The sequence below is a fragment of the Triplophysa rosa genome, linkage group LG12 (assembly GCF_024868665.1).
Source record: "Triplophysa rosa linkage group LG12, Trosa_1v2, whole genome shotgun sequence".
NCBI lineage: Eukaryota > Metazoa > Chordata > Actinopteri > Cypriniformes > Nemacheilidae > Triplophysa > Triplophysa rosa.
This window is the reverse complement of record NC_079901.1, coordinates 22770111-22785526: the sequence shown is the minus strand read 5'-3', so window position 1 is coordinate 22785526 and position 15416 is coordinate 22770111. Positions and strand designations below refer to the sequence as shown.

At 38.0% G+C, this 15416-nt stretch overlaps 1 protein-coding gene across 3 annotated transcripts in view; it reads right to left on the bottom strand.

The window, feature by feature from the left end:
- Positions 1-15416, bottom strand: part of iqsec3b (IQ motif and Sec7 domain ArfGEF 3b) — a 28924-nt gene that overhangs the window by 12246 nt on the left and 1262 nt on the right. For 2 of the 3 annotated variants that reach the window (XM_057348499.1, XM_057348497.1), the window contains exons 2-9: positions 14313-14387; positions 10202-10319; positions 9662-9970; positions 8139-8794; positions 3394-3555; positions 3153-3275; positions 1591-1757; positions 761-900 (exon numbers count right to left, since the gene is read on the bottom strand). In XM_057348499.1, coding sequence (XP_057204482.1) covers positions 761-900; positions 1591-1757; positions 3153-3275; positions 3394-3555; positions 8139-8794; positions 9662-9970; positions 10202-10319; positions 14313-14387 — 1750 coding nt within the window. The remainder of the gene's footprint in view (positions 1-760; positions 901-1590; positions 1758-3152; positions 3276-3393; positions 3556-8138; positions 8795-9661; positions 9971-10201; positions 10320-14312; positions 14388-15416) is intronic. The other variant, XM_057348498.1, reaches the window with a different exon arrangement.

The following is a 15416-nucleotide window of genomic DNA, read 5'->3' as shown; positions in this document are numbered from 1 at the left end:
AATCTTCATATCTCACGCGCACGTAACTGGATTCATTAAGAAATTAACAACCACAGACTGCAATGTGAATATCACCCACTGTTCCCGTTGGCAAAGATTTTTTTATGTTTATTTCATTAGTGTTAGGAAAACTTTGGAAAATGCTCCTGGAAATGCTTTTTGGGTCAATTTAAGAATCTTATTTCAGACTTCAATCGTACACATGGAACCCGTGTTTACTTTCTGTGAAGCTATCATGCTGTTCTTCACTCGGTCTCCATGCCAACAGTATGATGTCATGGGCACACCATTTCCAGATAATTCATTTTTTAAATTTTTTTGTTGAATTGTAACTCTGGAACTAGATTTTTATTTGTGATATGAACTAAAAATCCTTTAAAGTCCTAAAAACCTAGACACTATAGACGGTTTCGGCAGCAACAACATAAACATCCGTTATGTGGCCCAAACTTAACTTCCGGTAGACCTCCGCAAAGAATCTATAACTGTTGAGTAGTATTTAATTTAATTGAATAAACAATAAACTAATATGACTATAAATGAAATATAAAATACATTTTTATATTAGAACCAAACACAGACCAGAAGTTAACTTTGGGCCAGCACGTGCGTCCGATGAAAAGGAGACTGTAAAAGGAGACGGTCGCTTTTGTAAGCCATCTCGCTGTCTCCAATCACCTTTTCAAATCAAAGCGAACCAAAAGATGCATTCTTCACATTTATCTGACCTTTTTGTTTAATTGGCAGAGAACTGACTCACCGTTTTCATTCCCAGAATGCTCTGCTCCACCCTGGTAACATACGTCACGTGATCCTCATTGGAACGCAGTTCCCTCTGCTGGATCCGCTCGTAAATCCCAGCCAGCATCTCACGGGGAATGTCCGCCCCATCATCCACCCCTAAAAGAATAATAATACCTGCATTAAACTGTGTTAAACTACATTCCTTATAGTAGAAAACAAAATCAATAATCGGAAAGTGACGTTTGGCGTCAGGTATATTTGCATGAATATTCCCAGAGTGGTTCTGTGACAGCAATGGCCGTTTTTCTTTTGAAACGAGGACAATGTATATCAAAAATCAAAAAGGTCATTGTAAGCATTGAGGTGACAGATTATGAGTCTCGAGGAAAGATTCATGAGGCCGTGTGAAACAGGTCTGTCATCCACCAGTGTTTGACTAATAACCGTGTAGCCCTGGCTTTGCTCTTGACTTTAAAGAACCTCTCGCACAGCGTGTGCAGTGTGTGTTTGTCATAGCGGCAGAAAGTCGGCAACAGATCAAAAACCGTTTGATCAGAGACCAGGAAGCTGTCCAAAACACTACACGCACTCTCTCTGCCTACGCTCCTTGGAGATTATCTGAATTCGTCTTTTGATATGATAAGAATGCAAATTTATGGAGATGGAAAGATTAATAATTTGTCAAGAGTTTAACTACAATCTTCAGCGTCTGTCATCAAAACACCAAACAGCTCCAGTTTTACTGAAGAGTTAATGATCGCATTCGCACGTACTGTGTGTTTATTTCGCTAAAAAAACCCAAAATAGGGTTTGTCAGGTTTTGGATTATGAGTACACCCAGCTCACCTCGGAGGTTACGTATGAAGTCTTCTAAAAGCATCTTGCGCTCTGGTTTGATGTTGGGACTGTACATGTCAGTGTTCAGCAGTACAATAGCGAAGGCCAAGATAAAGATGGTGTCCGGGTTATGAAACTGTTGAACCACGTCAGGGTTACACATACAGTACCTCTGACTGAAAGAAAATAGGACATGAGGTGATGAGAAAACAGCAAGATGTGTCGCAACAAACCATGTAAATGTCAACTTTGGTGAAAACTTGATTTTAATAAAGCTGGTTTAAATACCCATGTGTAGTCTCTCTTAACGTCTTAACGTACGTATCTTAAAAAAACATTCTGTGTTTTAAAGCTTAGTTTCTCAAAGTCTGGTATACTCTTAAAAATAAAGGTACTTCACAATGCCATAGAAAAACGCTTTTGTCTAAATGGCGAAAATGATGTATACAGATTATAAAAAGGTAAGGAAGGGATGGTTCTTTAAAGAAACCAAAAATGGTTCTTCTATGCGTCACTGTGAAGCACCTTCATTTTTGTGTAAGTGAATTGTCACATCCATAACGGTACATATTCCTCATAAATGGGCACATGAAATATAAACTATATTAAATATTTTATGTTCTATAAAAAGCAACCCCATCTCCATTTGTTGGGCATTATTGCTTCTGGTTTGCACATTTTATTTCACAGAATGTTTTTCCTCTTTTATAACAGAAAACTCATGGATAGACTTATATTTTTCTGATGTCATTAGAGGTTTAGTCAAATATAAACGGATGTTTCAATATATTGGTAATAAATACATTCTCTGAGAATTTATATTTCAAGTTTTGACTGAAAATGTCACATCCATAACGCTGGAATTGCCCGTCTGTCTAATACATTCGTATGCCATCCATCAGTTCAGAAATCGCTCAGATGGGATCAAAATGAGACCCGTGTAAACAGCCCTTACGAGTTTTGAGCTTTTTTTAAGAATAAAAATATATTCCTTTCATCAGCGATGTTTTACCTTTTGAAAAAAAACCCGCACATTTATATATATATATATATAATATAAAGTATATTATATATACATAATATAATATAATATTACATATATAAATGTGTGATTTTTTAATGTCTTTTACTTGTTTATGTGAAAACCTTAATTTTTATCAGAGTTTTCATGCGTCTCGTCATGCTGTCAGTCTTTCACATTGCTGTTGGATGACTCCTGAGGCTTGACTGGAATGACCACAATACATCTAGAAATCGTGATTATTTAAACATTTGGAATGTTCTCTTCATTTTTCCTGTGGCTGTATAGTATTATAGAGAGAGAAAAAAACATGGAAGCTTTAAAATGAAAAAATAATTGAATTAATGAAGAAATTAATTACACAATTACATAGAAATTCATATTAAAATCATGTTAGAATAGTAGCAGTTCACTGAAAAAAAAGCACTTGTGAAGTGGTCTCTCTAAAGACCCAATAAATCAGAAAGCCGGAAGTTCACATTTATTCTGCTGTGGATAAAATTGCTATAATTAATCTGGCAGATTGCAGGCTTGTGTTTGTGATTCTCACCTGAACGCTTCGATGAGCCTCTCGACTTTCTGAGCTTCACCCTGAACTCGCACATGAGACTGAAACTTCCTCAGAGCTTCATCCAACTCCAGCATTGAGAAATCCATCTCATCCACCACACAGCTAACACAACAACACAACCCAATAAAACAGGAATTACGAGTTCTTTTTCATCAAAAATATCTGTATTACTTTTTTTATTATTGTGTGAGGAAAAACTATAGAGCTGAATGTAACTCACTCTAAGACATCTCTGTTGAATTGTCTCTTGCTGTTACCCAGAAACTCTCCAATCATCTGTCGGCTCAAGCCCTTCCTCTGTAACAGGAAGTGGGCCACGCCTATGGCTGTGTCTGGAATGAAGCCCCTGGATATCAGGAACTGATTGCCTTTGTCTGGATTTCTACAGAAAGATAACGATTCTATTAAGATAACACAAGACTGTTGTGGGTAAGTGCTTCAAAAATGTACTTTTCATTTTAAAAGAAAACAATAACACTGATAATTTTTAATACAATGATAAAAGTATTATTTCCTTTTTGTAACGTTTAAAGGGATAGGTCACACAGAAATGGAAAAAAACGTTTTTAGATCATTGTCTACACTTACAAAGAAAAAGTTTAAGTGTGCACAATAAAGACTTCTATGAACTAAAAAGTGAACTGAAATACTTACAAATATACTCAGTACTTAGTACATGAAATATACAAAAAAAACCTTTAAATATAAATTTGAAAAATACTTATTTTGTGCGATGGCAGATTCATATAGATTCATAAAAATGTTACTTTTAAACTTTGATTTCTTTTATTATCATATTATATTGTATGCATATGTTCATATGATCCATTAATGTCCATACAATGCTTGTTCAGTGTATATTAGTGAAGGTGAACTGCCTGAGTTTGTGTGCCAGTATCTGGGATATGTGTCCAGTATGTTTTAAGAGAGGAAGGCCCCGGTCACACTTGCCGTTTTGCTCCATTGACTTCCATTCATACGCACGCAAATGCGACAGACCGAAGATATTTTGCATATCGCTGCGTAGCAAAGTTCAAGTTTGGTGAACTTTGACCTGGGAATTCACATCACGTAAATGCATGAGACCAATAGAGTGGTTCAGAGATGACGTATTTTTGTAGGCTAACCCGGAAGTAAGCGCCGTGCTGGTTCCCTCGACCGAAAGCCTATGCATTTTTCCCATAGACTTTTGGAAGATCGCATGACAATCTCTGTGATTAACAGTTTGATGATGTTTACATGTTTTGTCTATCAAGATAATCTTTACAAAGTAACATAATTATTTGTGAGCTTTATATGCGCGATGACGTCTAATGTTACTGCCAAAGGAAGTAGTCGCTTTTAGCAACTTGTTAGCAACCGCCGTTTTTAAGACACAATTAGGCTTAAAAAAATCAAAAGTGGGTTATAATTGGTGTGTTATATGTCATAGAATAAAACGTGAAAATATTTAGAGGTTTTGTTTACCAGAGACCTTGTTTCGGGCGATTTACCAAAAACCTATTTAAAAAACCCATAGACTTTGGAGCGATGGAACCGGAAGTCCTAAAATGCTAACTCGCTTCCGGGGTTTGCATACAAAAATACGTCATCCCTGAGCCTCCATATTGAAGATCAAAACATCACAACGTGACCTCTCGGTGCAGAAATGTGAAAGATGGAGGAATCGCTCCCGCCCATTTTTGCAGCACCGTACCAATGAATTTCGCATGCTCAAAGTCAATCATTCATGGCCACAAACGTTCAGAGACAGATGATTCTTTTCACATCAGTTAACATCTTGTTGGCATTGTGTTCGGACGCATATGTCGGCTGTACACACATGCGCGGCAACATCTGTCTCGACAGCCCACCCACAACCCCACTGCAATGTTCCTGTGATCACAATCTCATTTCTCTTCAATTACGCCTGCCAATATTAAGCAGATATCAGCTGACAGTACAGGGAGACACCAAAAACAGTTCAACATTATTTCTATGATTATTAAAAATGAATAAATCCTGATGTCATTTAAAACCCCCCAGTCTAGACGGTTACATATTCGCCCTTACTGTATTGCAACTGGAGGTCAAACTTTTATGCATACATTTTCATAGATTTTATAATGTATGCACTACTGATGTTGAAAATATTACGCAGTGTTGACCACCTACAAGTCTAGACTTTGAATTATTTGCTTTCGTACAATTTCTCTGTTCATTTTTCAAAAGCCTAAATGAATAAATGACTGAATTTCAAGATTTTGCATTTTCAAGGCAAAAAGGTTCAATCATCATATCAATCATAACAAAGCTCATTTACATGCAGATCAATATACGTACATCTTATGAAATTATATTTAAACAAGACATTTGGGCAGGACATATGCGACAGACTTTTTACAATATATCCCATAGGCTCCATAGATCCGGATTGGCACAATTTGTACATCCACAAATAGAAAACACAATTTACAAATATAATTTGCAATGCGTTTTTAAAATGGTCTGTAAAATCCCTCCATAGATATGATGTTTCATAAAGCTTATAGAGATTATATTTCTCTATCTCTCTCTATTTGTTTCCTTAAGATGACATCACTGTGCCATGTGCATAATTTTCGGCACACTGAACAATTCCACACCATCTGACCTTATATACAGGCAAACACACACACACACACACACACACACACACACACACACATACACGCGCGCGCACGCACGCACGCACGCACGCACGCACAATCCTCGCAGTCTTCAGAGTGTATCAACACTCAATTGAAATCTCAGATCAGATTTACTTTGACGTGCTTGACTTGAGTAGCACCACGGTTGCTGTGGTAACCAGGTGATCTACACACACACACACGGTTTCACACACGCTGTGTGAATAAGAGACAATGCAAGCTTCCTGTGATGATGTGTGTGTACATTCTGAGCACGTTTTCTTCTTCTCTTGTGAGAGCACACAAAGTGTATTTGCTATATAGTTAGTATCTGTAATGTGTGTGTGTGTGTGTGTGTGTGTGTGCGCGTGTGTGTGTGTGTGTGTGCGCACTCCTTTGTCTGAGATGCTATACAGGCAAAATGGAGTATAGAGAGTCTTACAATCAGACCTAAAAGGCAGAATCATATAGAAATGATGAATGTGTATGCATACGTGTGTGCGTGCGTGTGTCAGTAAATTGAATGAAAGAGCACTCAGCTATTTAGTCACTGGCAAGCAGACAAGGCATAAAAGCTCTTTTCGCCAAAAGATTTGTGGTACTGTATACAGTATATGCAGGAAAAGCGCCACACACATTTGCTCATGGTGAGCTTTTGCCATTGCCTTCCATTGTGTTAAATTAAGCTGATAGTGTTTGGCAAGCTCTAAGAGTTATAGGTTTAAACTAAATATTAAGTCCAAGTATAAAACTATGACATGTTTGTAAATTCTGTTCCTCCAGGTGGTTTACAAGATGAACCTGACCTTATCTAGGGACCAGAATTTCATACAGACTTAGGGGTGGGCTCTTTTGACACGGGCCAGTAAGCAACAACATGGCAACATCTTGGAACATCCTAGCAACAACCCATCAATGCCTTACACTGCAAAAAATGACTTTCTAAATTTGTATTTTTATCTTGTTTTCCAGTACGAATGTCTAAAAATTCTTGAATCAAGATGCATTTTCTTGATGAGCAAAATGACCTAAGAAAATTAGTCAAAAAAATATGAAATTTCAGTGAATTTGAGCTTATAACAAGCAAAAAATCGGACAAATTGGGTAAGAAAAATAATATTGAATTAAGGATGACCTTTTTCTTAGTCACTAAATTCAAGATTATTTTTCTTACCACATTGGCAGATTTTTTTGCTTCTTTTAAGTATATAAATATAATTATTTCATATTTTTTGTCTAAAAACAAGATTTATTTTCTTTGCTCATCAAGAAAATGCATCTTGATTCAAGAATTTTTAGACATTTGTACTGGAAAACAAGACAAAAATACTAAGTAAGAAAGTAAGAATAACTCCCACAAAAAGACTCTAGTGACCGCATAGCAACAAGCTAAGAACCGCTCAAGTAGCTGCCATGGCAACCATGCGCAGCATCCCAGCTTCATTGCAACACATGTTTTCTCCAGAAAATGCCAAAAACCTGTACATAATTACTATTATTACATTAAACCCAACCTCATATCTATATTGTAGATCTTGGCATAACTAGAAATATGTGTGTTCATTATAAAAGTAACCAAACTTTTACACAATTTGTAGTTGTTTGAGTTGATTTGTAGTTGTTTTAGCTGATTTTAATGTTTTATTTTAAAGAGTACATAACATGAGATCATGAAAATGACATTTCATGCAGCGTGTTATGTTGCCGTGTTTGAAAGCAAGCAGTTTGCCAAGTTGTAAATCCGAAGGTGAATGAATCACAAAGTTATTGGCTTGTAAAAAAGGGAGTCGACTCTGAATCACACAAACGAGTCGTCCCCAGTCCGATTCGCCGCGGATTTACGTCACTACATATAGTCTCCGCCTATGTTTGCTAGGACTGCGCGCGAAAACTTCACTCTTCTCCCCCAAACACTGTAGCTCGTGAGCCTCATTCGCGGATTGTAGACCAATCACAGCAGACTAGACCATCTGACCAATCACATCAGACTAGGCTAGCGGAAAGGAGGGGATTAGACAGATCAATCGCGAAACGAATCATTTGAGAGTCAGTCAAGAATGTAAGGTAAGACTAACTGCCTATTATTACGAAATAAAAGTGTTTTTACACCTTCTATGTACATAAACTTGTTGTTGGACACTCCATAAACCAAAGTAGGACCTTAAAAATCCCTCGTTATGTACTCTTTAAATAATTTGAAGTCATCTTTAGGCCGCCTTAATAGGTCACAGCCCTCTGGTTGAGAAACACTTCTGAAGATGGTTCAGCTCACAAACTGCTGGAGGAAGAAAGTGTTGACCTTTAATCTTGTACTCACACATTGAAGAGGTTGAGTCCAATGCGGTAGAGGCGTTTGCGGACGATATCCGTAGAGAGGGTACCACAGGGCGTGTCCTGGCAGTGTGGACGGGGCAAAGACAGAATCATCGTCTCACATGCTGATGTCGAGGTGCTGCTGCTACTAACAGGCTCTGAACTGTTTTCCGCCGTCTCGGACGCAATCTGACTGGTTGATTTCCTCTCCTGCCCCGCCCCTGTGCCCGCTACATCCGATCCGGTTGGCTGCTGTTTTTCCTTCTCTTCCTCGCCGGTTGGCGGCGCTGGAAACTCAGGTTCGGCAGTGACTGATGTTTCCGACTGGCCTGCGTTCTGTCCTCCTCTTTGGGCTTCTGAGCTAGTCTCCTTGGATACGCCGTTACCCAGGGAAACCGACTCCAGCATGGATGAGGACAGGCGAAAGTTACGGTTGTCAATTTGAACGGTCACGTCCCTGAAAGCCATCATAAGTTTACTGGCGCTGCGGGGAATGTTCTCAACACAGCTGCTGTGCGTGGCCTCCTGTAGGGTGGAGGAGTCCATCGGAAGCCCCTCGGGATGAGACCCAGAGGGAGGGACCGCAGAGGACGCCTCGCCGTCTCGTACCAAACTCCAGCTGCTTAAAGCTTCATCGATGGACCTTGCTAATGACTGCACCTAGCAGGGGAAAAGTCAAAGTGAATAGAATAGAATGAAATAGAATACAGCAAAGCAGAGTAGAACAGAAAAAAATAGAACAGTAAAATGAAACAGAATATAAACAAAAAGAACAGAACAAAATAACCAAATAACTTAAAATATAATAGGAAAAGAAGAATAAGAATAAAAAAATGAAATAAAATGCAATAAAATAGAATCGACCAGAATAGAAGAACAAGCAAAGAGCTATAAGAGAAGAATAGACTAGAGAATAGAGAATAGCATGGGATGGGATGGGATCGGATGCGATGAAACGGCAAAACGGAACAGAATTAATAATAGGAAAACTAGAAAATAAGAACAACGGAACGGAACAGAACAGAATAAAAAAGAACAGAACACCATAACCAAATAAGATCAAATATAGTAGGAAAAGAAGAATAAGACTATAAGAGAACAATAGGATGGAATGGGATTGGGATAGAATAGAACAGCGAAAGGAACGGAATAAAAATAGAATAGACCAGAATAGAAGAACAAGAAAAGAGCTATAAGAGAAGAATAGACTAGAGAATAGAATGGAATGGGATCGGATGCGATGAAACGGCAAAACTGAACAGAATTAAAAAATACTAAACAATGCAATAAAATAAAATAAGACCAGAATAAAAGATAACAAACAAAATCCCAGAGAATAGAATATAGCAGGGCAAAACAAAAGAAAAAAAGGATAGAATGAAATAAAGTAGAAAAACAAAACAGAATAGACCGGAAGAGTGCAATAGCAGATGATATATTACACTTAAGAAAACGGAAGAGAACAACAAAACAAGGTAATGGAATCATTTTAGAAACGGCCAGCACATGCTCGTACAGTAAGCGCACCTGTTCAGTGAATGTGTCTTCCAGGTGTGTGAGTGTAGCCGTTGTGCCCACCGGCAGTGACGTTGAGTGTGTGAGAGGAATGCCCATGAGTGAACAGCCCTCCATCAGAGAACGTTCTGCAGAAAACCCGTCCCTCTGAACCCGGACCCTGCGCACCGACATCCGCCGTGGAATCCCGCTCTCCAGAACCGAGTTCCGAATCTTCTGGAAGTTTTTACTCAGCTGGTACTGACGAAAAGCAGTCTGGATCTTACAGGCCGCACGCCGGGAAATGAGAGGACCGCCATACTTCTGTTCCAACTCCTCTGTCTGCATAGAGACAGGGATAAAGCCTTGTATTTGTGTCATGCCAAATTTGTTTTCAGACAGCGTCACAAAGAAAGAACACATTTATTTATGTTGCACCCCATCCTAGCCGTATACGCATTCATTATTTCACAAGTATGGAGACGTTGAGATTAGTTTACAAAATATGCTCATCCTGTCATACTATTAATATCCTCATGTTCCTGCACAAACGCTCATGTGTTGGGGTCTTACCTGTTTTTGTTTGAGATCAGGTGAGAGCTCATATTCTGGAGGATGTGAGCAGGGAGCGACATCAGACTCGGTGTGTTTTTTCTCATCTCTCTCTTCCTCTCTTGCAGCAGGAGTCGAGCTGTAGTTTCAGAAGACACATGTGAGCAGTGACTGACCCAGATTCGCTGTCTTTTAATCTTGAGTGATCAGAAGCCAATGTGCATTCACAGCTAATGAACTCTGCTTAATTACTGCACGCCGCGCATTTAAAATGCAACCCAGCCTTCAGGGGAAATGAGGTGATCACCTGAAGCTTTCAACACTTCGAAATGGGCATTAAACTGATGTTAGAAACATTATTTTATTTACTGAAATAAAATAGGGAAATACCATAACATTTATAAACATAGCAGAGCATTCCAAATTTTCATGTAATCAGCATGTATTGTGGGCATTCAGTCCAGTGTCTGTCAACAAAATCAATCCTCAGGAGTGACATAAAGTCATCCGACAGCAATGTGAAAGACTGATTAAAACTGCGATAGAAGAAATCCAGGTTATCACAAAAAATTTTTTTTGAACTTTTTCTAAATACATGTACAAATATTAGAAAGAGACACAGCATATTTTCTGTTATTTTGATCTGTTTCTCCAGTTTTCATTTTCTGTAAATAAATGCAAATAGAAACAATATTTTGTTTGAAATTTGGGACAAATATTGTTAGTAGTTCACAGAATGAAACAAAAATGATCATTTTAACTATAAAGAGTAAATTCAGAAAAACTGAAAATAATTTTTAAATGACTTTTTTCCGCGCTGTGTATATATACTGTATATATACTTTTATCATATTTTTGTATGTATGTGTATATATATATATATATATACCGTATATATAAAACTATAACATGAAATCAAAAGCTGCTACAAATAAAATAATACAATAATTAATCATTTTGGAGATTTTTCGCTGACATATTAACATGAGCTAACAATGAACAATACTTATACAGCATTTAGTCATATAACTTGGTGTTAATTTAAACATTTACTAATACACTTTTTAAAATAAAACATTAAAATAAATGCACAATGAACTAACATGAACAAACACAAACACCTGTGTTAAGTAAGGGATAATGTACAGGCAGCCAGTTGTATCGCAGAAATAATTATCCTGCTTAGTACACGGCTAATTGACACATGAGGAAAAAAGACATGAAATGTGAATTTGAATTTTGAAATATTTTATTAGCTCATTTTTACCGAATCCAGACCTTACGTGAGGAAAAGCTGTTTACTTTCGGTTTTAAGGTAAGAAACGAGGTTCAAATGTCACGAACAGGCAATTTGGTTTACTCATTTGTAAATATAACGTCATATATGTTATTAAAAGACTATTTAATTTGTCAAAAAAACCTGTCAAAATGATTTGCTGCATCCGTGTTAATAGTTTTGAGTGATTGCCGTGTGTTATTAGTTTTGAGAGGTTGTTATCTGGGAATAATGAACTTGCAAATGTCGCGACTGGCCAATCAGAATCAAGCATTCCAACGAGCCGCGTAATAATATTAAATAACATTAGGAAAGATGAATAAATACTGTAAACATATTGCTCATGTTTGTTCATGTTAGCAAATGCAACTGATATTAATGAAAAATATCTTTGTATTATTCTCTTTATTTTCTTAAAAATAAAGTAACCATTATTAAAACATTAAAATAAAATTTTAGCTGTAACCTTTTCTGTAATACAAAAAAAGAAAGGGAAGAAAAGAAGAAATTGTTTAATTAAAAAAAGAAACCCAAACCAAAGATTAAATCAACCCAAATCTCTAAAGGGTAACGCCCACACACACACTTGCATACGCACAAAATGGCTTTGTCATGTACAAGGTTGTGTTGAATTTGCAAAAAAGCGTCTGTGAGCACCGAACAGATGTTTAAATCATGAGACGTGTGGTAGAGCGTGTTTGTTCTGCTTAACAACACATCTCAAGCCCATTTCCTTTTCCTCCAGCGTCCGTCTGAGCGTAGACACGGCTTTACTGTCAGCACATTAGCTGCTACCCTGGAGTAAAGAGCACTTAAACCCTGCATGCACTCATACATTAGGAGCACAGTGTTCCTGCCCGCCTCTCAGGCTCAGGATGCACAACCTGAAGAGCATCACACAGATGCTATTAAGACGCTCTGTACCAATCATTAGGACCAAAATTAGGACATTAGACCAAATCCAAATGAAACCCCTGGCACCCCTGACTGACATGAGATGTGATATAAGAAGACCAGCGAAATGATGCAGGCAGAAGGGAGTTTGATGTCATTTCTTGTGATGTGGCTTAAATAAATAAGCTTTCTTCCAACGGTACAGGTGTGAAACGAGAAATACTCCAGCATCCTGCCCGTCTTGATTTTCCTTTGATCATTTCTCTCCTGCAAAGCCCCTCCTAAAAGAAATAGTTCACCCTAACAAATCATTTATTCACCCTCATGTGGTTCTTAACACAGTGGGAGAAATGTCTCTGAAGTTTTGTGTTCATACAATGGAAGTATCTTCTTTTGTGCTCTGCGGAAGGAAGAAAGTCATATAGGTTTGTTTGTGTGACACAAGTTTGAGTAAATAAAAGAATTTTAACGTTTGGGTGAACTGTCACTTTAACTCATTTGGGTATTAATCTTTCTGTTTATCAATAAACTTCAATAGTGTGTTCGTTTACACTCGTAGTGTTACTGTTTGTTCAAATCCCGAGACATACTAAGATGCAGATCCTGAGGAGATAACTACCTAGCAACAACCTAGAATACCTTAGCAACCGCTCAAAGCTCTAGGACTCGTAAGAGGACCTATGCCATATCTTGGGCCCAGAACATACAGTAACGGAGACTTTGGGGTGGGCCTGTTACTTACAACCTAGCAACCAACAGAACACCCTAGCAACCACTAAACAATGTGCTAACAACCACCGCATAGAAATGCTCTGAAACGCAATATAAATTCCCTAAACTTTGCCAACAGATTTTGCATACCACATTGACATTAACAGTGTTTATTTGAAAAAACAGATACATTTTCAATCATGTTTTTTATTGTGTTAAAATGTTAGTTCGCTGTATTTTTTAGTTATTACTTAATCAAAAGAACCCAACTGCAGTTTAAGTGATATTATTTGGAATGCACAATAAAAACATGATTTTTGATTTTTTTTAAACTGAGTAATATGTTTTTCTCTACATTTATAATCCATTTACATTTAGGCATTTAGCAGATGATTTTATTAAAAAAAAGTGAGGATACAGTAAAGCGATTCATCTTAGACAAAATCTAGACATTACCACCAGTACAGGTGTGAAACACATAGCAAATAAATGGCTACCTTGCTTCTTATTTCTTCCCTCTTTTTCATTTCTCTCGCATTTGTCTTTCCGTCAAAATGATAAAAAAACGCAAAACTGAAAGCTGACCTTCACTAAAAGTGGCAAAGCTGAGAGTCGTCTATCCGTATCGTCATCTCGGTTTAAAACATAAAATTGTAGGTTACTATGTGCACTTATCCGTACGTGTGTTGAAATCAAATGACGTCAAACTGACATTTGAAATCGTACGCAAAAGCTCATTTTATAAATCATTATAAGCATACCGTTGTGAAACGGGGTAAGGTTTTTATGTACTTGCTCTATAACTGTTTATTTTGAACCCAAAAAATGACAGATTGTTCGCACATTCACACACACTCCTCTGTCCACCTGATTGACAGTTCTGATCCATACCGAACGTTTTCCAGCCACACAGAGGACAATCCAGGGTTAAACTCTACCTGCAGCATAAACCAACTCTATTTCTCTCAAAAGCACACTTACACACTTACACTCCGCTAGCTTGAATCCCATCACCCAGACCGCCTCAGGCTGCGAACACAGGGACCACAGACAGAAAACCACTAGCATTCAACGAGGAATACTTAACTAATGCAGACAGCTGCAGTAAACAAGTTTACCACGGTATGATTCACCACAGTCTCACCCAAAACACTCCCTTTACCATATCGGGCTCTGTAAATTTTGTTTGGCATGTAGAAAGACAAACTCTCCTGTGATTGGCTCATAGTTCAAGAAAGGTGTGATCCTCACCCGGAGCAGGTTATGGAGTCTCCATCTGAAGATTCCGGCGCAGGACAGCAGAACTGGTGCAGGACCGTCTGGCTCCTGTAAAGACCGGATGTAAACATCATTATTGCAATGAATAACTTGCATGTTGTTTCATGCATCCTCTGGTGATTTGTGGAGGATGTGTAGCATTGTGAAAATGTCAAATCTGGGCTGGGATCGAGAAGGCTAAAGGCATAGTTCACTCAAAAATACTTTCTTCTGCAGAACACAAGATATTCTCAAGAATGTTGGTAACCAACAACGACGGTAACCGTTGGTTTTGTGACCAAACAATAGAAATGAATGGGTACCACCGTTGTTCGGACACCAGCATTCTTTAAAAATATCTTCTTTTGTGTTCGGCAGTAGAAAGAAAGTTATACAGGGTGAGAAAAGGATTTTTTGGCTGAACTATCCCTTTAAAGGTTCGAACCTTTGTGACCTTGAGCGAGATACTTAAAGGTGATAAACAGAAATTAAAATGACATGTAACACCACAAAATTGATTTGAATAAGCAAATAAAATCTGAATAAAGGCACAAGATCTACTGTTAAACCTACTTAATCTATTATGCCAATACATTAAATGATGTGCCTACAAAAAGTAACACTCTTTCTCTCGCTGTAAGAAACACAGCACCTCTCAAAATAAATATCTCTGCTATAACCTCACACGTTCGTGAGACGATGTCAGATCAACAAATTCGAGCTCCATGCATAACTGCAATTTTGCCCTGAAACTATCTCATACTTTCTGCCTTTGACAGACGCGTCACGCTTTAATTGCATTCAAGCTATACATTAGTATGTGTGATCCTGGGATGAAACCCATGATGCTCTACCAGCTGAGCTGCAGGAATTTCTAGCGCAACAACAAAATCTGTTCCCACAAAGCCCCTTACAAACACACAGACACACAACACGCTCTGAAACTCTAAGACTAAGCGGTATACCCTTAAGGAAAAGATAGCGTTACCAGAGAAGGATGTATCATGCTAGTTTTGCTTGTGGGGGCGCGCACACACACACACACACACACACACAGGGAGTACTCTACAAAAGCAGCGTAAGATGTGCAGGGAAGCA